The 24,817-nt window shown below is 42.5% G+C and overlaps 2 protein-coding genes and 1 long non-coding RNA gene across 13 annotated transcripts; 1 reads left to right on the top strand and 2 right to left on the bottom strand.

Annotated features, from left to right (window-relative positions):
- Positions 1-812: 812 nt before the first annotated feature.
- On the bottom strand, positions 813-2,953 carry LOC127927873 (uncharacterized). Of its 4 annotated transcripts, XR_008129380.1 has the most exons (3): positions 2,363-2,953; positions 2,273-2,332; positions 813-2,242 (listed from the first exon to the last, which is right to left on the bottom strand). It is a non-coding gene; the product is annotated as an uncharacterized LOC127927873 (long non-coding RNA). The 4 variants fall into 4 exon arrangements; XR_008129377.1 differs by having other exon boundaries at positions 2,273-2,953; XR_008129378.1 differs by having other exon boundaries at positions 2,303-2,953.
- Positions 2,954-4,891: 1,938 nt separating this feature from the next.
- aph1b (APH1B gamma secretase subunit) lies at positions 4,892-15,374 on the bottom strand. The gene is made up of 6 exons (XM_052514656.1): positions 15,030-15,374; positions 14,198-14,368; positions 8,843-8,916; positions 7,484-7,606; positions 5,737-5,864; positions 4,892-5,163 (listed from the first exon to the last, which is right to left on the bottom strand). The coding sequence occupies exons 1-6, from the start codon at positions 15,140-15,142 to the stop codon at positions 4,996-4,998; spliced, it is 777 nt and encodes a 258-aa protein (XP_052370616.1). The 5' UTR covers positions 15,143-15,374; the 3' UTR covers positions 4,892-4,995.
- Positions 15,375-19,072: 3,698 nt separating this feature from the next.
- LOC118379448 (immunoglobulin superfamily containing leucine-rich repeat protein 2-like) lies at positions 19,073-24,815 on the top strand. Of its 8 annotated transcripts, none has more exons than XM_052514651.1 (4): positions 19,075-19,698; positions 20,072-20,170; positions 20,513-20,759; positions 21,169-24,815. In XM_052514651.1, the coding sequence occupies exons 3-4, from the start codon at positions 20,679-20,681 to the stop codon at positions 23,335-23,337; spliced, it is 2,250 nt and encodes a 749-aa protein (XP_052370611.1). In that variant the 5' UTR covers positions 19,075-19,698; positions 20,072-20,170; positions 20,513-20,678; the 3' UTR covers positions 23,338-24,815. The 8 variants fall into 8 exon arrangements, with proteins under 8 accessions (XP_052370607.1, XP_052370606.1, XP_052370611.1 ...); XM_052514649.1 differs by having other exon boundaries at positions 20,072-20,318; XM_052514650.1 differs by having other exon boundaries at positions 19,075-19,702.
- Positions 24,816-24,817: the final 2 nt, after the last annotated feature.

Here is a 24,817-nt window from a genome sequence, read left to right as displayed (position 1 = left end):
GACCCAACTCCATCAGTGAACTCAAGACCCAACTCCAGAGTTCAACTCAAGACCCAACTCCATGAACTCAAGACCCAACTCCATCGACCCAACACAAGACCCAACACAAGACCATCCATCAGGTTATAGGACCCAACACAAGACCCAACTCCATCAGGCCCAACACAAGACCCAACTCCATCAGCCCAACACAAGACCCAACTCCCCATCGGCCCAACACAAGACCCAACTCCATCGGCCCAACACAAGACCCAACTCCATCAGCCCAACACAAGACCCAACTCAAGACCCAACACAAGACCCAACTCCATCAGCCCAACACAAGACCCAACTCCATCGGCCCAACACAAGACCCAACACAAGACCCAACACAAGACCCAACTCCATCGGCCCAACACAAGACCCAACACAAGACCCAACTCCATCGGCCCAACACAAGACCCAACTCCATCAGCCCAACACAAGACCCAACTCCATCAGCCCAACACAAGACCCAACTCCATCAGCCCAACACAAGACCCAACTCCATCGGCCCAACACAAGACCCAACTCCATCAGCCCAACACAAGACCCAACTCCATCAGATGTTAAAAGGACCTCAAACTTTTGTTTAACAGTTTTATTTTCCTATGTACAATGGAAACTAGGAGATGTAACATCATAGAGGGTTAAATAGTCATTTAGAAACAATATTATATACACATTTTTTTTTTTTTATCAGAGGGAACAGTTTTGTCATCACCTATGTACATACAGGTTGTTGTGCTCTTGATGGCACGGTAGAATTAACTTGACAACATTGGAGAACGACGTGCTACTACTTTTAAATGTTTATCAATACACAAGCATGGTGAAATAACAGGGTGCACAGCAGGCACAAGTCAGAACAGGAACATACAGCTCATTTGCATATCAGTGACCTTCAACCCTGAGAGGCTGATACTATTGGCTGGGAGTTCTCCACTATTATGTTAAAGCTGTACAGCTCCATATACATGACACAGGTCAGAGAAAAACATTTTAAAACCATGACCAAGTGAGGTGACTCGTTTCATTTTGTCACTAAATTATTGCAGCCTAGTTTAAACTAACTTCCGTTGAGATCTCTAAAGGATTTTTGTTTCCACAGGTCTTACTCACTGCCTAGAAGAATCAGCTAATTCATCAACAACAATGTGGTACATGTACATATTCAATCATTTGTTCCTCAAGGGCATGTCTTCTTTGAAAAGGGAGGATTGTCATCAGTTTGCATTGATGTCAATGGGAATATTTGAAAAGGGAGGATGCGCATTTTCACATTTTCACTCATCAGTTTGCATTGATGTCAATGGGAATATTTGACTAAAATAGAAGTCAGGACTAAACAGGGTGCTACAGTTTGGGTCTGTTTACTCAGACAAAAGGTTAAGCCACTTCTAAGAAAAAAAAGCATTCTCAATTGAGAATTTTAAAAAAAAGTTTAAAGTTCTTTTCAGTCCAGGAATAAGCTTAACCTGGGTCTGGGAAACCGACCCCTGTATGTCTGGGAAACTGGCCCCTGTATGTCTGGGAAACCGACCCCTGTATGTCTGGGAAACTGGCCCCTGTATGTCCAACACATAAACACCCGTCCTAAAGCCAACTAGATCAGACCAACCCTTGAGGTCAGTGTGATGATTACAAATAAAATAAACATTTAGCTGAAGCAAAGCTTAGCAGCACTAATCAGTATGTAAAGCACATCATTCATATAAAAACAGTATCATCATCAGGTCAATATTTATATTGGTGTAGGTTTTAGACTGAATATATTCATCTGGACTATCAAAACAAAACACACCACATTTGACATGTTTTCAGTTTGAATCAGAACTTCATTTTGAAAACAGCTCACAACATAATGTTTACAACAAACAAACAAACATCCTAACTCAATGTTATCCTAATATGCTGCTTTCGTTCTCCGGAGGAATTGGCTTTTCTTTGGGGGGGGGGTTTATGAAAAGTAAGTTGTTGCTATGCACACACTGTTGTATTGTTATCGTACTACCGACTCATCTAAAACAGGAGAACGACACGGCTGCCTTGCCAGACTGCCTTGCCAGACTGCCCTGCCAGACTGACAACTAACACAGCAGGAGACAGAAACATGAACTGGATACAAAACATCACAGGTCTGAAATCGATGAAACACTTAAAGGTTATTTTACAAAGACAATATTTATAAAGCCGTATATTTATAAAGCATCTCATAGTCGACCTGCTGATCTGCTGTAGGATCAGTTTAGACCTGCCGATCTACTGTAGGATCAGTTTAGACCTGCCGATCTACTGTAGGATCAGTTTAGACCTGCCGATCTGCTGTAGGATCAGTTTAGACCTGCCGATCTACTGTAGGATCAGTTTAGACCTGCCGATCTACTGTAGGATCAGTTTAGACCTGCCGATCTACTGTAGGATCAGTTTAGACCTGCCGATCTACTGTAGGATCAGTTTAGACCTGCCGATCTACTGTAGGATCAGTTTAGACCTGCCGATCTACTGTAGGATCAGTTTAGACCTGCCGATCTACTGTAGGATCAGTTTAGACCTGCCGATCTACTGTAGGATCAGTTCAGACCTGCCGATCTACTGTAGGATCAGTTCAGACCTGCCGATCTACTGTAGGATCAGTTCAGACCTGCCGATCTGCTGTAGGATCAGTTTAGACCTGCCGATCTGCTGTAGGATCAGTTCAGACCTGCCGATCTACTGTAGGATCAGTTCAGACCTGCTGATCTACTGTAGGATCAGTTCAGACCTGCTGATCTACTGTAGGATCAGTTCAGACCTGCTGATCTACTGTAGGATCAGTTCAGACCTGCTGATCTACTGTAGGATCAGTTCAGACCTGCTGATCTACTGTAGGATCAGTTCAGACCTGCTGATCTACTGTAGGATCAGTTCAGACCTGCTGATCTACTGTAGGATCAGTTCAACCTGATCTACTGTAGGATTACATGGACATGGGGGATCAGTCTGACCTGCTGACTATAATGAATAAGATTACATGGACATGGGGGATCAGTTCAGACCTGCTGATCTAATGAATAAGATTACATGGACATGGGGGATCCTGACCTGCTGATTATAATGAATAAGATTACATGGACAAGGGTAGGGGGTCCTGATCCTGATCTATAATGAATATTATTACATGGACATGGGGGATCTGATCCTAGATTATAATTAATAAGATTACATGGACAGATTATAATGAATAAGGGGGGGGTCTGATCCTAGATTATAATGAATAAGATTACATGGACATGGGAGGGGGGGGTCTGATCCTAGATTATAATGAATAAGATTACATGGACATGGGAGGGGGTCTGATCCTAGATTATAATGAATAAGATTACATGGACATGGGGGGGGGTCTGATCCTAGATTATAATGAATAAGATTACATGGACATGGGAGGGGGGTCTGATCCTAGATTATAATGAATAAGATTACATGGACATGGGGGGGGGTCTGATCCTAGATTATAATGAATAAGATTACATGGACATGGGAGGGGGTCTGATCCTAGATTATAATGAATAAGGTTACATGGACATGGGAGGGGGGGGGCTGATCCTAGATTATAATGAATAAGATTACATGGACATGGGAGGGGGTCTGATCCTAGATTATAATGAATAAGATTACATGGACATGGGGGGGGTCTGATCCTAGATTATAATGAATAAGATTACATGGACATGGGGGGGTCTGATCCTAGATTATAATGAATAAGATTACATGGACATGGGGGGGGGTCTGATCCTAGATTATAATGAATAAGATTACATGGACATGGGAGGGGGTCTGATCCTAGATTATAATGAATAAGATTACATGGACATGGGGGGGGGGGGTCTGATCCTAGATTATAATGAATAAGGTTAAATGGACATGGGGGGGGGTCTGATTCTAGATTATAATGAATAAGATTACATGGACATGGGGGGGTCTGATCCTAGATCATAATGAATAAGGTTACATGGACATGGGGGTCTGATCCTAGATTATAATGAATATTACATGGACATGGGGGGGGGGGTCTGATCCTAGATCAGAATAAGGCTTCTACTCAGATGCTTTATGGATACAGGGCCAAAACATAAGGGGTCTGACTGATTATAATGAATAAGGTTACATCATTACTGTAGAAGCTACCTCATCATTACTGGACAGAAGCTACCTCATCATTACTGTAGAAGCTACCTCATCATTAGGTAGAAGCTACCTCATCATTACATGTAGAAGGTCTGACATGGGAGGGGTCTAGATACCTCATCATTACTGTAGAAGCTACCTCATCATTACTGTAGAAGCTACCTCATCATTACTGTAGAAGCTACCTCATCATTACTGTAGAAGCTACCTCATCATTACTGTAGAAGCTACCTCATCATTACTGTAGAAGCTACCTCATCATTACTGTAGAAGCTACCTCATCATTACTGTAGAAGCTACCTCATCATTACTGTAGAAGCTACCTCATCATTACTGTAGAAGGCACAGATCCAGAGACCCGTCTGGTGTCAAATAGGTACCGTCTCGTTAAGGAACTACATACCCTACATTTTAAAACTACACACAGATCAAATGTGTTTGTCACAGTCCCCCCCCTCCCCCCGTCCCCCTCCCATCTGTCAACAGTTAATCAACCATTCTGAGCAGTGTCTGCCAAGGATGTAGTGGTAACAAAAGAAGGATCCTCTAGATTATTCTATTACTAATGCAGTGTAATACATCTGCCCTTCACTAAATAAAAAGGTGTTTAAACAATATTTACTCTGGACTACAACCTATTTCCAGTCCCCAGCACCACAAACACAGAACACATGGTGGGAGAGGGGAGAGACATATCATTGACCCAGTTTGTCTTTAACTTATTTATTTGTTTGTGTGGTGTGTGTCCTGTTGGATAGCGTCCCCATACAGTGTGTGTGTGTGTGTGTGTGTGTCTTTAGTGGTGTTCTGTTATCTGGGCCGGTGGTTGGCCAACAGAAAGTCCTTGTCTTTGCAGGTAAGGCAGAGTTTAAGGTTCCGGAGAGAACCCCCGGAGCAGAAGAACGCCCAGAGACCCACGAGGAACACGATGATGTAGGTGGGAACCAGGCTGCCCACGTACTGAGGGTTCTGGAATGTCTAGGAGAGAAATAACAAAAAGACTGATGAGTTATGGATCTCTGGGGGAATTCCTAACAGAAGGTTCTGGTTCAGGAACCTCTGGGAGAAAAAAATACTGAGGGTTCTAGAACGTCTGGGGAGAGACATGACAACAACGGCTGAGTTACTATGGGGACATGTTTTGTCCCATTTGAAGTGCTGTGGTGAAGGACAGGAATCAGTGGAGGAGCCTTCGTGACATTATAGCTGTAGCTCAGTTGGTAGAGCATGGCGCTTGTAACGCCAGGGTAGTGGGTTCGATTCCCGGGACCACCCATACGTAGAATGTATGCACACATGACTGTAAGTCGCTTTGGATAAAAGCATCTGCTAAATGGCATATATTATTATTATTATATTATTATGTCCCAATGGAGATGTTACTAAGTAAGTAAAAGTACTAGGATGTAAGACTACTGCCAACACACATTTACTTCTGAGTGTTTATTCATCAACCCATCAGTCAAGTCCACCTACTGCATGAACACAATGATCTACTGTATCGGTCTATCTATCCAGCCAGCCATCCTTTCTGTCTCTTTTCTGACTTACCAGACAGGAGACGAGGAGGTGGCTGATGACGACCACAGCCAGAGACCACCAGTGTTGTTTCTCACAGGAATCAAAGAACACCACCCCCCAGAACATGTGGAGCAGGATGATGGCCATGGTCATGAAGGCTGTAGGGGAGACAGAGAGAGAGTTAGCCTCAGGATGATGGCCATGGTCATGAAGGCTGTAGGGGAGACAGAGAGAGAGTTAGCCTCAGGAGGATGGTCATGAAGGCTGTAGGGGAGACAGAGAGAGAGTTAGCCTCAGGAGGATGGTCATGAAGGCTGTAGGGGAGACAGAGAGAGAGTTAGCCTCAGGATGATGGCCATGGTCATGAAGGCTGTAGGGGAGACAGAGAGAGTTAGCCTCAGGATGATGACCATGGTCATGAAGGCTGTAGGGGAGACAGAGAGAGTTAGCCTCAGGATGATGACCATGGTCATGAAGGCTGTAGGGGAGACAGAGAGAGAGTTAGCCTCAGGATGATGGCCATGGTCATGAAGGCTGTAGGGGAGACAGAGAGAGTTAGCCTCAGGATGATGGTCATGAAGGCTATAGGGAGACAGAGTTAGCCTCAGGATGATGACCATGGTCATGAAGGCTATAGGGAGACAGAGTTAGCCTCAGGATGATGACCATGGTCATGAAGGCTATAGGGAGACAGAGTTAGCCTCAGGTCAATCAGAAAAATGACCACTAGGCCTCCCTAGTGGTGCAGCGGTCTAACACGGAACCCAAACCGTCGTACGTGTGCGTCATCGTGCATAACTCTATTTTGTCCCTCCACACCAAACGCGTTCAAGACACGCATGTTAAAATATCAAAACAAACTCTGAACCAATTACATTCATTTGGGGACAGGTCGAGAAGCATTAAACATTTATGGCAATTTAGCTAGCTAGCTTGCTGTTGCTAGCTAATTTGTCCTATTTAGCTAGCTTGCTGTTGCTAGCTAATTTGTCCTGGGATATAAACATTGAGTTGTTATTTTTCCTGAAATGCACAAGGTCCTCTACTCTGACAATTAATCCACACATAAAACGGTCAACCGAATCGTTTCTAGTCATCTCTCCTGCTTCCAGGCTTTTTCTTCTCTGGACTTTATATTGCGATTTGAGACCTTCGTAAAATTAGGTGCATTACCACCACCTACCTCGTTCGTCTTTCAGTCACCCACATGGGTATAACCAATGAGGAGATGGCACGTGGGTACCTGCTTCTATAAACCAATGAGGAGATGAGAGAGGCAGGACTTGCAGCGCGATCTGCGTCACAAATAGAAAGGACTTCTATTTTTGCCCTTGGCAACGCAGACGCTCGTTGGGGTGCGCGAGCAGTGTGGCCGGTGGGGCTTTACTTGGATCATCGCGCTCTAGCGACACCTTGTGGCTGGCCGGGCACCTGCAGGCTGACTTCGGTCGTCAGTAGAACTGCGTTTCCTCCGGCACATTGGTGCGGCTGGCTTCCGGGTTAAGCGGGCGTGTATTAAGAAGCACGGTTTGGTGGGTCATGTTTCGGAGGACACGTGACTCGACCTTCGCCTCTCCCGAGCCCATTAGGGAGTTGCAGCGATGAGACAAGATGAAAATTGGATCTCATGAAATTGGGGAGAAAAGGAGGGTAAATATAAAAATTAAATAAAAATAAAAGACTACCGTCACGAAAGTTAGTGGAATAAAACATTTATTCCTGTGTGGTTTCAGGCTATTAAGTATATTTTAAAAAACATGGCAGACTCATACAGTACCTGAGGACAGGAAGTAGTGTTGGGAGTCTCCATGGATACCAATGGTGCCGGGGCCAACAGAATCGGCCAGGATATTGACCATTGAGAACGCTCCACTCATGAAGCCGAACCCCAGCCCAGACACTGGGGAAAACAGACAACAGAGACACTATCAAGACACTGGGGAGACGGACAACAACAGGGAAAGATGTAATGGCACACTACGGTCTAAAATAACAGCTGAGGGTTTTAATGTAATATGAACCATGATAACTGCTACCACAGAGGAAAAGGGGCCACAAAACTCTGCCTCAAAGCTAATATCTTCCACCTGCTTCTATTCATAATCACTAATATCTTCCATCTGCTTCTATTCATAATCACTAATATCTTCCATCTGCTTCTATTCATAATCACTAATATCTTCCATCTGCTTCTATTCATAATCTCTAATATCTTCCATCTGCTTCTATTCATAATCTCTAAAATCTAGCACCTGCTTCTAATCATAATCTCTAAAATCTAGCAACCTCTTCTAATCATAATCTCTAAAATCTAGCACCTGCTTCATAATCTCAAATAATCACTAATATAATCTTCCATCCTGCTTCTAATCATAATCTCTAAAATCTTCCATCTGCTTCTAATCATAATCTCTAAAATCTTCCATCTGCTTCTAATCATAATCTCTAAAATCTAGCACCTGCTTCTAATCATAATCTCTAAAATCTTCCACCTGCTTCTAATCATAATCTCTAAAATCTTCCACCTGCTTCTAATCATAATCTCTAAAATCTATAATCATAATCTCTAAAATCTAGCACCTGCTTCTAATCATAATCTCTAAAATCTAGCACCTGCTTCTAATCATAATCTCTAAAATCTTCCACCTGCTTCTAATCATAATCTCTCAAATCTAGCACCTGCTTCTAATCATAATCTCAAATCTAGCACCTGCTTCTAATCATAATCTCTAAAATCTAGCACCTGCTTCTAATCATAATCTCTAAAATCTGCACCTGCTTCTATTCATAATCACTAATATCTTCCATCTGCTTCTATTCATAATCTCTAATATCTTCCATCTGCTTCTATTCATAATCTCTAAAATCTAGCAACTGCTTCTATTCTCTATTCATAATCTCTAAAATCTAGCACCTGCTTCTAATCATAATCTCTAAAATCTAGCACCTGCTTCTAATCATAATCTCTAAAATCTAGCAACTGCTTCTAATCATAATCTCTAAAATCTAGCACCTGCTTCTAATCATAATCTCTAAAATCTAGCACCTGCTTCTAATCATAACCTCTAATATCTTCCATCTGCTTCTATTTATAATATTATGCACATGAGGTAATTTTCGGTCTTCCTCCACATACCATAGGCTAGTTGTCGTATGGAGATTGGCATCGTTTCCTCTGCACTCAACATGAGCAAGCCTTCGTTTGCCTTCCTGTAAAACAAAGAAATAGCACAACAATCAAACTACAGTATCATCAAATATAGTAGCACCCAAACCCAACCCTTAAATTATATTACAGTTTCCACGTTTCTCCAACACTAAAAACAAAGAAAAGTCAAACTATCGTCGAATCACTGAGTGTCCATCCGCTATCATTAAGCGTCCAAGTTTCTCTTACAACAAAAGCTATGAAAACAGGCAGAATCTGTCAGCTACTGGAATATACAGTGCCTTCAGAAAGTATTCATACCCCTTGACTTATTCCACATTTGGTTGGGTTACAGCCTGAATTCAAAATGGATTAAATAGATTCTCACCCATCTACACACATTATACCCCAAAAAACGACAAAGTGAAAAAAAAATGTTTCTAGAAATATTTGCAAATGTATAGAAAATGAAAATACAAAAATATCTCATTTACATAAGTATTCACACCCCTGAGTCAATACTTTGTAGAATCACCTTTGGCAGTGATTTACAGCTGTGAGTCTTTCTGGGTGAGTCTCTTCGAGCTTTCCACACCTGTGCAACATTTTCCCATTATTATCATTTACATTTAAGTCTTCAGAGCTCTGTCAAATTAGTTTCACCTTATGACATCCAGTGGAACAGTCACTTTACAATAGTGCATCTAAATCTTAATCATTTTAGGTATTCAAAGGTCTTTTCAAGCTCTGTCAAATTAGTTGTCATAGATTTTCAAAAGGTCAGATTTTCAAGTCAGATTTAAGTCAAAACTGTAACTCGGCCATTCACCGTCTTCTTGGTAAGCAACTCCAGTGTAGATTTGGCCTTGTGTTGTAGGTTATTGTCCTGCTGAAAGGTGAATTCATCTCCCAGTGTCTGGTGGAAAACAGACTCAACCAGGTTTTCCTCTATGATTTTGCCTGTGCTTAGCGCCATTCCATTTATTTTTTATCCTGAAAAACTCATCCTTAACAATTACAAGCCATACCCATAACATGACGCAGCCACCACTATGCTTGAAAACATGGAGAGTGGTACTCAGTAATCTGTTGTATTTGCCCCAAACATAACACTTTATTTTCAGGACAAAAAGTTGAGCGTTTTGCCACATTCTTTTCAGTATTACTAAGTGCCTTGTTGGATGCATGTTTTGGAATATTTTTTATTCTGTACAGACTTCCTTCTTTTCACTCTGTTGAGTAGGTTATTATTGTGGAGTAACTATAATGTTGTTGATCCATCCTCAGTTCTCTCCTATTACAGCCATTAAACTCAGTAACTGTTTTAAAGTCACCATTGGCCTCATGGTGAAATCCCTGAGTAGTTTCCTGGAATTATCATAATTTGTTGGTAACATTTGTAAGATGTTTAATATTCATCAAATGTGTGCAAGTTACTTCTCATAAGAATGTATTTTGTTGTACTATAGTGGTGGCCATTGGCAGTTATCTGTTCTATGTCAGGACTAAGTTGCATGGGCCACAGAGAGGGGAGAGGTCAAAGTGTCATTTACATTTACATTTAAGTCATTTAGCAGACGCTCTTATCCAGAGCGACTTACAAATTGGATCATGTGTAGACATATATTTTACTCCCTACCTTTCCCATTCTGGGGAAAGGAGGGGTTGCAGTGTCTGGAATCATTCTATGCCCCCTCTTATTGTTGTTTCTATCTTAACCTATAGCCTCATTCTCCTCTCCGTGAGTTTGTCCAGGAGTTTGTATTTAGAGTGGGTTGTATCTAAATGACAATTTGATATATGCCTGTTGATATGGAGAATTTGGTTTATGGTTCTGGGGTTTGGGAAAGGAGACAAAGCTGAACGATGAATTATGTCTATGCTGTCTGACTATGTGTGTCTTTGCTATTAAAGGAACTCAGTTGCATTGTAAAGGGACTCTCAGAGAATTCAATGGGGGAGACACTGAATTTATCTGAGAGTCACAGGATTGTGATAAGAGCTCATATAATTAAAGATGGACGTTGATAACTAACTCTGACGTGTGTGTGTGTGGTTTGCTCCCATGATTTGGTATATAGAGGAAATTTCCACGACACTGGCAACTGAGTGAGGAAGGACACCTGTATCTTTGTAGTGACTGAGTGCACATCCAACGTGTAATTAATAACTTCACCATGCTCAAAGGGATTTTCAACGTCTGCTTTTTTAAAAATTTTACCCATCTACCAATAGATTCCCTTTTTTGTGAGGCATTGGAAAATCTCCCTGGTCTGTGTGGTTGAATCGGTGTTTGAAATTCACTGCTCAACTGAGGGACCTTACAGATAATTGTATGTGTGGGGTACAAAGATGAGGTATTCATTCAAAAATCTTCTTAAACACTATTATAGCACACAGAGTGAGTCCACGCAACTTACTTAAACCCATTTTTACTCCTGAACCTATTTAGGTTTGCCATAATAAAAGGGGTTGAATACTTATTGACTCAAGGCATTTTATCTTTTCGTTTTTTAATTTGTAAAAAAAAAAATGAAAAACATAATTCCATTTTGAAATGAGGTATTGTGTGTAACCATGGGTAACGTAGAGATGCGGTCTTAAGGGCAAATATTCAGAAGGATGCAGAAGGTCCTGGTGCAAAGGTGTGATAGCCAGCAATTCCTATTGACAACACAAACAGGTACACAATAGACTTCTCAAACTAAATAAACTTGGCTTATCCTGTAGCTTCCATAGCTCTTATAGGTAGAGGGTGGATCTGGCTCAAGCAGCCTCCCCAATCTACCCAGAAATCCCAAAACGGGCGCTTATATCCTCTAGCCCCTCCCTGGGCCATTCCCATGTCCAATGACGAGTAAGCAGATAACTGGGAAACAAAATGTAACTGTTGTCCTCATTAAATACCCCATTACTACATCCTGTCTAAAACAGACGGAACCACTTCCACGTACGCTTTACAAATTGGGCACACGTTAAACATCAATCATGAATTCTTACATGAACGGAACCGGCGAATGACGGCAACCCAGTAACATATAGTGGCGAGCAACGGCGGGCGCGCTCCTGCCGCACAAACAAACGACACAGACAAGACACACGGAGCTCTGACCCAATGTGGGAAGTCTGAATAAAGGCAAGCATTAACAGCATGAAACAGAGTCTCTAACTCGTGAGTGTTACGATGATTCTGTGCACCGAAACAACGTTTCACTCTGGCCGGCTGGAGACAGGAAAATAACCGCCTTCACGTGTGGAAACGATTTTCCTAAAATACCTTTCAAACCTTTTCCTACCGAACTGGGCATGATGGATAAACAGCAGCTTACTGCTAACACAGGAGCTATAGAATAATATAGTGCTGCAGTATAATGCTAACTGCTAACACAGGAGCTATAGAACAATATAGTGCTGCAGTATAATGCTAACTGCTAACACAGGAGCTATAGAACAATATAGTGCTGCAGTATAATGCTAACTGCTAACACAGGAGCTATAGAATAATATAGTGCTGAAGTATAATACTAACTGCTAACACAGGAGCTATAGAATAATATAGTGCTGCAGTATAATGCTAACTGCTAACACAGGAGCTATAGAATAATATAGTGCTGAAGTATAATGCTAACTGCTAACACAGGTGCTATAGAATAATATAGTGCTGCAGTATAATGCTAACTGCTAACACAGGAGCTATAGAATAATATAGTGCTGCAGTATAATGCTAACTGCTAACACAGGAACTATAGAATAATATAGTGCTGCAGTATAATGCTAACTGCTAACACAGGAGCTATAGAATAATATAGTGCTGAAGTATAATGCTAACTGCTAACACAGGTGCTATAGAATAATATAGTGCTGCAGTATAATGCTAACTGCTAACACATGAACTATAGAATAATATAGTGCTGCAGTATAATGCTAACTGCTAACACAGGAGCTATAGAATAATATAGTGCTGCAGTATAATGCTAACTGCTAACACAGGAACTATAGAATAATATAGTGCTGCAGTATAAACTGCTAACACAGGAGCTATAGAATAATATAGTGCTGCAGTATAATGCTAACTGCTAACACAGGAGCTATAGAATAATATAGTGCTGTGCAGTATAATGCTAACTGCTAACACAGGAGCTATAGAATAATATAGTGCTGCAGTATAATGCTAACTGCTAACACAGGTGCTATAGAATAATATAGTGCTGCAGTATAATGCTAACTGCTAACACAGGTGCTATAGCTATAGAATAATATAGTGCTGCAGTATAATGCTAACTGCTAACTAACTGCTAACACAGGAACTATAGAATAATATAGTGCTGCAGTATAATGCTAACTGCTAACACAGGAGCTATAGAATAATATAGTGCTGAAGTATAATGCTAACTGCTAACACAGGTGCTATAGAATAATATAGTGCTGCAGTATAATGCTAACTGCTAACACATGAACTATAGAATAATATAGTGCTGCAGTATAATGCTAACTGCTAACACAGGAGCTATAGAATAATATAGTGCTGCAGTATAATGCTAACTGCTAACACAGGAGCTATAGAATAATATAGTGCTGCAGTATAATGCTAACTGCTAACACAGGAGATATAGAATAATATAGTGTTGCAGTATAATGCTTCTTTTTTTTATGTTTCCTTTACTTAACTAGGCAGGTCAGTTAAGAACAAATTCTTATTTTCAATGACGGCCCAGGAACAGTGGGTTAACTGCCTGTTCAGGGGCAGAACGACAGATTTGTACCTTGTCAGCTCGAGGGTTTGAACTTGCAACCTACCGGTTACTAGTCCAACGCTCTAACCACTAGGCTACCCTGCCGCCCCTTCTAGGAAGAAGTGGCAGAATGCATAAGGGAAATAGGCCCTATATTAAAATAGCAGAAGTTTTGTGTGCATTCGTGCCGAGTTGGGCATAAATCCACTTCTCCACAAGGCCAGAGACCAATAATATAAATGTTATCCATTTTTAAACAAAATGTGTGAATACTTTCTGAAAGCACTGATATTCCTCTCAACAATGGACTTCTTCTCTGTTACAGTCTGGGAAAACCCCCCGAGGGATATAAGACCAGAATGTAGAGCAGCAGCATCGCTGAGCAGGTCATGGGGATAGGCTTACTACACCTGGGTTCAAATACTATTTGAAATCATTTCAAATACTTTATCTGGGTTTGATTTGAGCTTGTCGGGTTTAAAATTGACCAATAGATGACCTTAAAAAACAGCCATCGCTGACTATGTAGCACTCCACACAGGCTAAAGCAAATGAACCCAGGTCTGTTTTTGAGCCCGGGTCTGTTTTTGAGCCCGGGTCTGCGACTTACTTCAGCAGCTTGTAGTAGCCGAAGCGGAAAGTCTCCTGCAGCAGCACGGAGAGCACCACCCCGAATATGAGCAGTCCTTTCTGCTGGGTGGAACTCTCTTTGTTGCTGATTTGAACGGTGATGAACCACACTAGTGAAGACAGCAGCAGAGAACACAACCAGAAGAACGCCCTGGGAGAGAGAAGAAGAAAAACACGAGTTTAACAATAGGTATAGAAACACTCATAAAATAAAGGTTCCGTCACACACACTGAGATGGACAGAGTTTAGGATTGGATGAACTTGTCTCCAAATAGGATGTCTTAGACACATAGTACTGCTGCATACAAAATAGACACTGGTCAATACACACTCAACATAATACATACATAGCAAGGTACCCCTGTCATACACTTCTCATATAGCCACATACATAATATTTAGCTAACTAGTACATACATGAATGACTGTACTGTGAAATAAAACGTTCTACGGGCTCCACAAAATGTAAAAGATAAACAGGGGGTCCCTGTAGTCGCGCATGTGCGACTATTTAGGTTTAGTGCTCGGCTGGAACAAGACATTGCGCGACCTGTAGCTCTCCAACTAACAGTGGTTTGTGTTTAACATTTGCAGACACTTAACGGAATCAATCATTCGAATACAGCAAAAGCACAAGTCCGGAAATGTGTGACCAAAAAGAAAGATGTTTTGTTTGTGATTTAGCATTAGCCTTTGGGCTACCTAGTTCTCATATACGGCTAACTGCTGTTGGCTAGAAGGCTACACTATCCAAATCTAGATGGTTTGCTTGCTATCTATTTATTTAGTTAACGTTACACTAGCTACTTACCCGGCGATAAGAAATATCACTCGGAGTGGGTCCCTGGCAATAGTAAACAAGAACAGTGCAATGGCAGGGCCGAAAGCGATGAATGTACACCCGAAAAACACAGATGCAGTCATTTTGGGGCTTGGTCCGAATTCGACTCAAGTTAGCCTGTTAACAAAACCTCCACCGCAGGGCCCTTCTTCTCTTCAATGGCTGAAAGAGTGTATCTTTCCGAGAGCTTGGATGCTTCTTTACAACTGAAGTAAACCTGAAGCTATCTATATAATCTCATTGTTGTGTATTTTATTGTGGGTTCCTTGATGCTACAGTATCACTTCCTGTTCTAAATGTTTGCAGGCACGTGACCGCAGGAGCAAAGATATTCGACGACAAAACGTTCCCGCATAGCCAATATTCAGCAATTGCTTTCAGACAATGATCAACTATTTCAGACAAGACGATACACCGAAATTAAAAATATAGCTATTCATACGTTAGTTGTTTACGTGTGATTTATGAAAATAGTATTATTTATGTCTGTGACACTATCGAATTTAGATAAATAAATAGGTCGGCTTTCTCGTTTCCTCACTATCTTTGACTCAAAACTCAATCTCTTCAACAGCGACATCTACAGTCTTCATAAAGCATTACATTCTGAGATAGTATTAACCAACGTTATCAATCCACTCTCAAATCAAAATTCAAATCAAATTGCATTTTCAAATCAAATCAGATTTTATTTGTCACATACACATGGTGAGCAGATGTTAATGCGAGTGTAGCGAAATGCTTGTACTTCTAGTTCCGACAATGCAGTAATAACCAACGAGTAATCTAACTAACAATTCCAAAACTACTACCTTATACACACAAGTGTAAAGGGATAAAGAATATGTACATAAAGATGTATGAATGAGTGATGGTACAGAGCAGCATAGGCAAAGATACAGTAGATGGTATCGAGTACAGTATATACATATGAGATGAGTATGTAAACAAAGTGGCATAGTTTAAAGTGGCTATTACATGTATTACATAAAGATTTTTTTTATTTTTATTAAATTTTACCTTTATTTAACCAGGCAAGTCAGTTAAGAACACATTCTTATTTTCAATGATGGCCTGGGAACAGTGGGTTAACAGATTTGTACCTTGTCAGCTCGGGGGTTTGAACTCGCAACCTTCCGGTTACTAGTCCAACGCTCTAACCACTAGGCTACGCTGCCGCCCCTGCAGTAGATGATATAGAGTACAATATATACGTATACATATGAGATGAATAATGTAGGGTATGTAAACATTATATTAGGTAGCATTGTTTAAAGTGGCTAGTGATATCTTTGACGTCAATTCCCATCAATTCCCATTATTAAAGTGGCTGGAGTTGAGTCAGTGTGTTGGCAGCAGCCACTCAATGTTAGTGGTGGCTGTTTAACAGTCTGATGGCCTTGAGATAGAAGCTGTTTTTCAGTCTCTCGGTCCCAGCTTTGATGCACCTGTACTGACCTCGCCTTCTGGATGATAGAGGGGTGAACAGGCAGTGGCTCGGGTGGTTGTTGCATTTTAACATGCGCCGAATACAACAGGTGTAAACCTTACTGTGAAATGCATACTTATAAACCCTTAACCAACAATGCAGTTTTATAAAATTGGGGTGTATTTCTTTGTCAAATTGTAGGCTTCACTTGTGTATTTAAATACAAATATATGCTGTTTTTTTTTTGAACAGCTGTTTGACCAACATTTAACAGCAGAGGTCACTATTTGTTCTCTACCAGGTAAAGACTGAAGCAACCATGCTGCTGTATCTGTAAATATTCCGTTCATTAAACCCAAGATGATGTGTCATGGTGCATCTGTCACAGCCACCTCTGAGTAACAGAAACCATACTGTGCCTGGCTAGATCAGCAAGATATCTAAGATCACATCTGCTGATTCCAAATGACATCATGTACTGTGTTTTGCCTATGACTTAATGCAGTGTGTCAACTCTATTTGAGTGGTTCCACAATGTAGCTTTTAAATCTGTATTTTGTATTTTCAACTAATATATCATTGTGGGGTGACATTTTAATACAGGTTTTCTATCTCTAACATCTGTTGCATATATCCAGACTACATGCACCACATCATTAAATAGAATTAGGTGATCTGATCTCTATGACATGCACAGTCCTATCATATTTGATGTCTCGCTCTCTCTGTCTCTCTGTCTCTGTCTCTCTCTCTGTCTCTCTCTCTGTCTCTCTCTCTCTCTCTCTCTCTCTCTCTGTTTCTCTCTCTGTCTCTCTGTCTCTCTCTCTTTTTGATCTCTCTCTCTCTCTCTCTCTCTCTCTCTCTCTCTCTGTCTCTCTCTCTCTCTCTCTCTCTCTCTCTCTCTCTCTCTCTCTCTCTCTCTCTCTCTTCTCTCTCTCTGTCTCTCTCTCTCTCTCTCTCTCTCTCTCTCTCTCTCTTTTTGATCTCTCTCTCTCTCTCTCTCTCTCTCTCTCTGTCTCTGTCTGTCTCTCTCTCTCTTTCTCTCTCTCTCTCTCTCTCTCTCTCTCTCTCTGTCTCTCTCTCTCTCTCTGTCTCTCAGGGGACAGTTGTGGAGCAGGGGACAGTTGTGGAACAGGGGACAGTTGTAGAGCAGGGGACAGTTGTGGAGCAGGGGACAGTTGTTGAGCAGGGGACAGTTGTGGAGAAGGAACAGTTGTTGAGCATGGGACAGTTGTGGAGCAGGGGACAGTTGTGGAGAAGGAACAGTTGTTGAGCAGGGACAGTTGTGGAGCAGGGGACAGTTTTACTCTCTTGTGTTTCTGTTCTCCCAGGTTCTGCCGTCTCTCTCTGGGTGGTGCTGGTGGCAGCTGAGGCACTCCCTGCTGGTCTATGAGACTGTCCTAACTGGCCTGCGGCGTGTTAAGGCGCCGTACGGGTGAAGGCTGAGCCGATCTGTGGATGTGGCTGGAGGTATGTGGCCTGCATGGTGAAGCTGAGGGGGACAGATAAGAGCACAATACTGCCATGGCAGCCCGCAGACAGCCGGGTGGAGTGGGCCACTCAAAGTGGATGAGCAATGGGACTGAGGTGACTGGAAACAGGCAGAGTGCTGGATGTTACACCCGTCGTTGCCTGGCAGTCAGGACGTCGGCCCAGCGAAGTCTGGTCACCTGATACCCCAGGTCGACAAGGAGACAGGAAGCAGGGGATAGAGAACACTACCAGAATGGCACCGGCTGCCTCAGGACACCGTGTGGGAGAGCTGCTAGGCTAGCCGCCTGCCTCAGGACACTGTGTGGGAGAGCTGCTAGCTAGCCGGCTGCCTCAGGACACCGTGTGGGAGAGATGCTAGCTAGCCGCCTGCCTCAGGACACCGTGTGGGAGAGATGCTAGCTAGCCGCCTGCCTCAGGACACCATGTGGGAGAGATGCTAGCTAGCCGCCTGCCTCAGGACACCATGTGGGAGAGCTGCTAGCTAGCCGCCTGCCTCAGGACACCATGTGGGAGGGATGCTAGCTAGCCGCCTGCCTCAGGACACCGCGTGGGAGGGCTGCTAGCTAGCCGCCTGCCTCAGGACACCGCGTGGGAGAGCTTCTAGCAGGTATTGAAGAACTTTCTGTTCAAGGGGACTTTGTTGTTTTTAGTAAATATGGGGGTTTTATTTATTTTTGTGTGAAATATTTGCTTTTGCTAACCAGTGTGTGAAACGTAATATTGCGTGTGTTCCAGGCAGCTGCCCACAGGAAGGGATTCTGTCCAGAGGCATGGTGGATCCTTGTTGCAATAGACCTTGTAGCTGAAATGTTTGATGAGAGCACATGGCAAATGGACTTTGTTGTATGACCAGAGATACCGCATACAATGAGGAGATGCTTGTGTCTCCACCCTAACAATGGAATTCGTTGTCCACAGAGCTGTCAATCTCCTGCCTATTTCTTTCTTTGGATTGGTGGAAACATCTTGTTATTTGAATACTTTTTTAAATAGCCAATTGGATAAGGGGTGTTGACATCAACCGCCTATATTCAATGGAGAGTGAGCTGCTATGTTAGCCTCATGTTAGACTCATGTTAGACTCATGAACACACCCAGACCGTCTTGAATTTCAAGAGGGACAACTCCAATATAAAGTGTTTTTTCTCAAAGTTGCCGGGATTTCACGCGCATCACACGTATATCAGCACACTCCTAACTGCCTTACCAAACTGATATTCCATCAAATAAGCCTCATGTATCAAAATGGCAATTCATTTGTATCTTTACTAAATTCGACAGTCTCTCATCACCACACAACACTCTTCACTTGCTTAATCACTGATGACTTACACAGATTTTGGACGGAGTAAAACCTCTTGCTTCACCTCTTCCTCTCTGGTATGACGTTTGAGAAAATAACATGTCGACGAGTGTTGTCCTTGAGGCGGAACTGAGCGATTTCTGCTAGATGGGCCAGCTGCAAAGTCAAAATTGGCTATATTGTTAAACATTGAATTCATTTAAGGTTATAGTTAGGCATTCGGGTTAGCAGTGTGGTTAAGGTTAGGGTTACGCTTAAAATGTGATTGTATGACTTTGTGGCTGTGCCAGCTAGTGACCACTTTGCAGAGCTGCCTCCAGAACAACAGTCATGACAATAAACGCTAACCTGAGTGAAAATATGGGCACCTGCCTGTTGGCCTGCGTCGCTTCCTGCGCCACTTTGTTCCTGTGGTTTGTATGTTTGTTTGAGTTTTTTTAGTTGCATGGTTTTTAAGTTACAAGTAAAGAAGCAATTGGTATACAGACATAAAGCGTTTTAACTGTATTGTGAAGAGGAATTGACTTGATGACTGAAACGCTAACGATTGAAAACCCCCAAAAAACAGTCAATTTTGTTGTCTGCCTTCGCGTCACTCTGCCTGCTCAATCCAGACTCTAGAACCGGACACTTTTCCATCTTGTCACATCTCGGCCTATATAACATTATTAACAGTCCATCAATAATTGGATGGATGGGTCTCCTACACTGTTGTCATGGAAGACAACAGAAGCCATGGAAAAGGGAGGGCGCATCACTTTAATGTTTGCAACGTCTACTTTCCAGAGGCGGGAGTGTGCTGTGACTCTCTGCAAAATCCAATCGCAACGCACAGACACATCAGCATCCGACCACGGAAGGACCCACATATCTTTCATCCATCATGTAAGAGCAATGCCATTACGTGCACACCTTTAAAAACTTGCTCCCAACTCATCATGTAGCCAGCTTCACGGGGTTCAAATAAGAGACCACTCCCATCAATAGCAATAATCTCCGTCGCGTCCATTGCGCTGAGGAAAACATCACACTGGTAAGATGTGTTATGTTGCTTCTGATAGCGAGGATGAATGTGTTCATTTTTGCTTAGAAATTGGAATTTGTATAATGTAGCATTGGCCTTTTAATTGCGTTTTGACCTCTAAGGAAACCTGAGTCATCGTGAAATATAACTAACATCTACTTCCTAAACGTTTTACATTAGTTGTTTTTGTTTTTTTTTTGCAGTGAAATGTCGCCTTGATTGATGCATGACCATAGCATTCTACTGCAGCTGCACGCATGTACTGATTCCGCGGTTAACAACATCATAAGCGGTGCCGGTGCTGTCCGTCTCAGCACCAAGGACAGGGCTCGGGCACAGTCGCTGTGGCGTAGTTTATAAACAAACTGCATGCGCTCCAAAAAGGTGGCAACCTTTCTCACAAGCCGCTCTGGTTTAGTTGAACTGATCAGCTGGGTTGAAATTTCAAATGTAATAAAACAATCTTTCTATATTTGTATAACAGTACATTATTATCAATGGATATTGAAACTAATAATTCTGGTTAAAAAAAATATAACCATCAAAATTTTCGTTCTAATTTAAGCAGAATTCCTAAGGCATAGTAGGCTATCAGACAGATATAAACTATTACAGTTAATATTTCAATCCTGTAAGTTGATTTCAAAGTTCAGGGGTTGGCAGTTGCAATATTTATTAGCATATATTAATCAATATTCATATTTTCATTGCTGCATTTACACTCCAGAGAATGTTGAGGCACCTTTTTATCCAGGGACTGTTTATGAATGGTGACTGAGAGTGTGCAATGTGAATTGTAAAACAGCTTTTACAACTAAAACAGATATCTAGTAACAACAGTGACATTTGTTTTTTGCAGGAAGAGAACATGTCTCGTTCCTACCTGTTCTTCCTCTCCTTATGGAGCTCTGTTATTGTGGTCGGACGCGGTTGTCCTGAACTATGCAACTGCTCCGACAAATACGGACGCCACTTCGCTGAATGCTCCTACAAAGACTTGGTTGACATCCCTGAAAGGCTGCCCCCCAACGTGACCACTCTGAGTCTCACCGCCAACAAAATATCTCTGGTGGAGTCGGGCAGCTTCGACAATGTGACCCGAGTCACGTCCTTATGGATGGCCCATAACGAGATAGTCACCATCGAACCGGGCACCCTGACTCCCCTGGTCCAGCTGAGGAACTTTGACGTCAGTCACAACAAGATGGTGCATTTCCCTTGGGAGGATCTCCGTCACCTCACAGCCCTGCAGCTGCTGAAGATGGACCACAATGAGATGGTCAGTCTGCCTAAAGACTCCTTCTCTAACCTCAAGGACCTGAGGTCTCTCCGCCTCAACAACAACAGGTTCACCACTATAACGCAGGGGACTTTCGACAGCCTGACCTCCCTGTCTCATCTACAGCTCTATAACAACCCATTCACATGCCACTGCAGGATGGACTGGCTGAGGGACTGGATTCTAAACGCCACCATTACGGTTCCAGAACAGAACTTGATTGTCTGTGAAACTCCAGAGCAGTTGAGAGGAGCGGAGATCGTGAAACTGTCTGAGTCAAAGTGCATGGCCCCTAACGTCAGCATAACGGCTGAGCCTAACGTTGAGAATACGACACTCTATGAAGGCACAGTGTTGATCCTGAACTGTGAGATCAAAGGGAACCCAAAGCCAGAGGTTATCTGGAAAATCCACACAAACCGTCAAAGTGTAGAGTATCCTCTGTCCACCAAAGATAAAGAATCAGCAGAATCCAATGAATCTAACGAGGATTCTAGAACGACAGACAATCCATTTGAAATGTTCCGTAACGGCACTCTAGTCATACCGCGCCTTAGTAAAAAGGACAATGGCAACTACAGCTGTTCCGCCACCAATGAGTTTGGTAAAGATGACGATTCACTATCAATAGTAGTGGTAGAACCAAAACCACCACCACCTCAACCTGTTGGAAAAGTGATTGACCCACCAGTTATTATTAATGGGGAGAAAATCCCCTCAGTACTTCAACCTGTGATCAAAACCTCCATTAATAACCCTTTTAAACCATTGAATATTCCCCATTTGGAGGGAAAGTACAATATCTTCCCAACCCTTCCTCCCATTGAAGTTGACACTGAGCGTACGGCGCAAGTGCCCAAATATCCATCCCGTGCAACTAGCAAATGTACCTTGACCAGTGAGACACAGTACATCTCCAACCAGGCCTTCAATTTAAGCCTGGAAGATGTCAGGCAGTATACCTTTGACTTTGGAGTCATAGCCTTAGGGGTGTCAGAGACCGAGGCTAAAGTTAGACTCAATCCTCTCCTCCTTCCTAAAGACGACACAGACATCCGTCTCAGCGCCTCAGAAGGGTTCCATTCCATCCACAACCAATCAGAGGTAACCAGGAGAGCCCGGGCGGACTCAGGGCTGTATCTGTGTGTCACCTCAGACCACAGACACTCAGCCATCCAGTGGTCCAGGATGGAAGATGGCGTCAACACCTATCTGTTCCAGGACCTGCGCCCCGGCGCCAACTACTCCCTCTGTCTCACCTACAGAGGAGAGGACTGCGAGGTACAGGTCCTCTTCACCACCAGGAAGAGAGTTCCTAACCTGTTAATCATTATAGTCGTCAGTATCTGTCTCCTCACCGTCTCCACCGTGCCCCTGCTGGGGGCCACCTGCTTCCACCTGGTCTACAAATATAGGAACAAGACGTACAAGCTCATCATGAAGGCTAAAGACCACCAGCATCACATGGAGAGGAACCTAGTGGTCAACTTCAACCTGAGGAACTCGTACGCCGAGTCACAGACGCAGATCACAGCCAGCGAGACGGGGGAGGGAGAGGACGGGGAGTCGGAGAGTGGGGGGGAGAGAGAGGAGGACGTGGAGGGGAGTGGGCTGACCGAGTCGTTCACTCTGTCTCAGTACAGAGGGAATCTGGATGAGTGTGAGATGGGGTCAGAGTTCAGCGATAGGTTACCACTCGGGGCAGAAGCTGTTAATATCTCTGGGCAGTACAACGAGCCACGCCACTGATCCTGTTGTTGTTGTTAGTGTTTGATAGATCGTCTTGACTAGACAGGTTCTAGTCCTCTTCAGTCAGGATCACATGTAATGTAAGTCTCACAGTAACTGTTTATCGATCCCATGAGAGAAGAACCTGTGACCTGTCATTTTTTCAAAATGGCTGCCGTATCAATGACCTGGATACAGTGTAGACAAAGTCATAGGTGCTTCCGCTGTTGAAAGGAAAAGTAAAGAAGGTAGTTTATGTACGCTGTGAAGATTATGTAAAAGAAAAAACCGTCCCTGTAGTAAAATATTTAAGCCTATTCTAAAAATAGACCCCTCTGCTCTTAACAGTGGCGTTTCCTGAGACTCGTGACAGTTATTCAGTGCAGTCTGTCACAGGCAAGAAGGCAAAAAGCTTTGTAACTGTATCTGAAATGTCTCTTCTTTAAAGTAACAGATGCACTTATGAATGTCTAGGTTTGTTAATCTATTGTAGGCTATCAATGCTATTTTCTATCTAGAGTGAATGTCTATGTTAATCTATTGTAGGCTATCAATGCTATTTTCTATCTAGAGTGAATGTCTATGTTAATCTATTGTAGGCTATCAATGCTATTTTCTATCTAGAGTGAATGTCTATGTTAATCTATTGTAGGCTATCAATGCTATTTTCTATCTAGAGTGAATGTCTATGTTAATCTATTGTAGGCTATCAATGCTATTTTCTATCTAGAGTGAATGTCTATGTTAATCTATTGTAGGCTATCAATGCTATTTTCTATCTAGAGTGAATGTCTATGTTAATCTATTGTAGGCTATCAATGCGATTTTCTATCTAGAGTGAATGTCTATGTTAATCTATTGTAGGCTATCAATGCTATTTTCTATCTAGAGTGAATGTCCGCTTCACTGTTGCCAACAAACCCTTTAAGCTGTGTGTCACAAGCTATTGTTGTACGTCATTTTACAGTGACCTTTAACCCGGTATTGTGTCAATAATATACAGTACCAGACAAAAGTTTGGACACAAAAACCCTTGAATGAGTAGGTCTTTATTTGTATTTTTTTTACTATTTTCTACATTGTAGAATAATAGTGAGGACGTCAAAACTATGAAATAACACATGTGGAATCATGTAGTAACCAACAAAAGTGTTAAACAATTTAAAATATATTTTAGATTTTAGATTCTTCAAAGTAGCCCCCCCTTTGCCTTGAGGACAGCTTTGCCTTGAGGACAGCTTTGCCTTGAGGACAGCTTTGCCTTGAGGACAGCTTTGCCTTGAGGACAGCTTTGCCTTGAGGACAGCTTTGCCTTGAGGACAGCTTTGCCTTGAGGACAGCTTTGCCTTGAGGACAGCTTTGCCTTGAGGACAGCTTTGCCTAGAGGACAGCTTTGCCTTGAGGACAGCTTTGCCTTGAGGACAGCTTTGCCTTGAGGACAGCTTTGCCTTGAGGACAGCTTTGCCTTGAGGACAGCTTTGCCTTGAGGACAGCTTTGCCT

The sequence above is a fragment of the Oncorhynchus keta genome, unplaced genomic scaffold (assembly GCF_023373465.1).
Source record: "Oncorhynchus keta strain PuntledgeMale-10-30-2019 unplaced genomic scaffold, Oket_V2 Un_scaffold_18795_pilon_pilon, whole genome shotgun sequence".
Taxonomy (NCBI): domain Eukaryota; kingdom Metazoa; phylum Chordata; class Actinopteri; order Salmoniformes; family Salmonidae; genus Oncorhynchus; species Oncorhynchus keta.
The sequence above is the reverse complement of the archived record's forward strand: the minus strand, read 5'-3'. Positions and strand labels throughout refer to the sequence as shown.

Excerpts from the sequence above, each read along its gene's own strand:
- aph1b (XM_052514656.1), bottom strand. The coding sequence starts at position 15,142 with ATGACTGCATCTGTGTTTTTCGGGTGTACATTCATCGCTTTCGGCCCT. Across the intron at positions 7,607-8,842 it reads CATACGACAACTAGCCTATG|TGTCTGGGCTGGGGTTCGGC; the intron begins GTATGTGGAGGA and ends TGTTTTCCCCAG. Across the intron at positions 5,164-5,736 it reads ACCTCCTCGTCTCCTGTCTG|ACATTCCAGAACCCTCAGTA; the intron begins GTAAGTCAGAAA and ends TTTCTCTCCTAG.
- LOC118379448 (XM_052514646.1), top strand. The coding sequence starts at position 19,976 with ATGGATGGGTCTCCTACACTGTTGTCATGGAAGACAACAGAAGCCATG. Across the intron at positions 20,171-21,168 it reads ACATATCTTTCATCCATCAT|GAAGAGAACATGTCTCGTTC; the intron begins GTAAGAGCAATG and ends TGTTTTTTGCAG.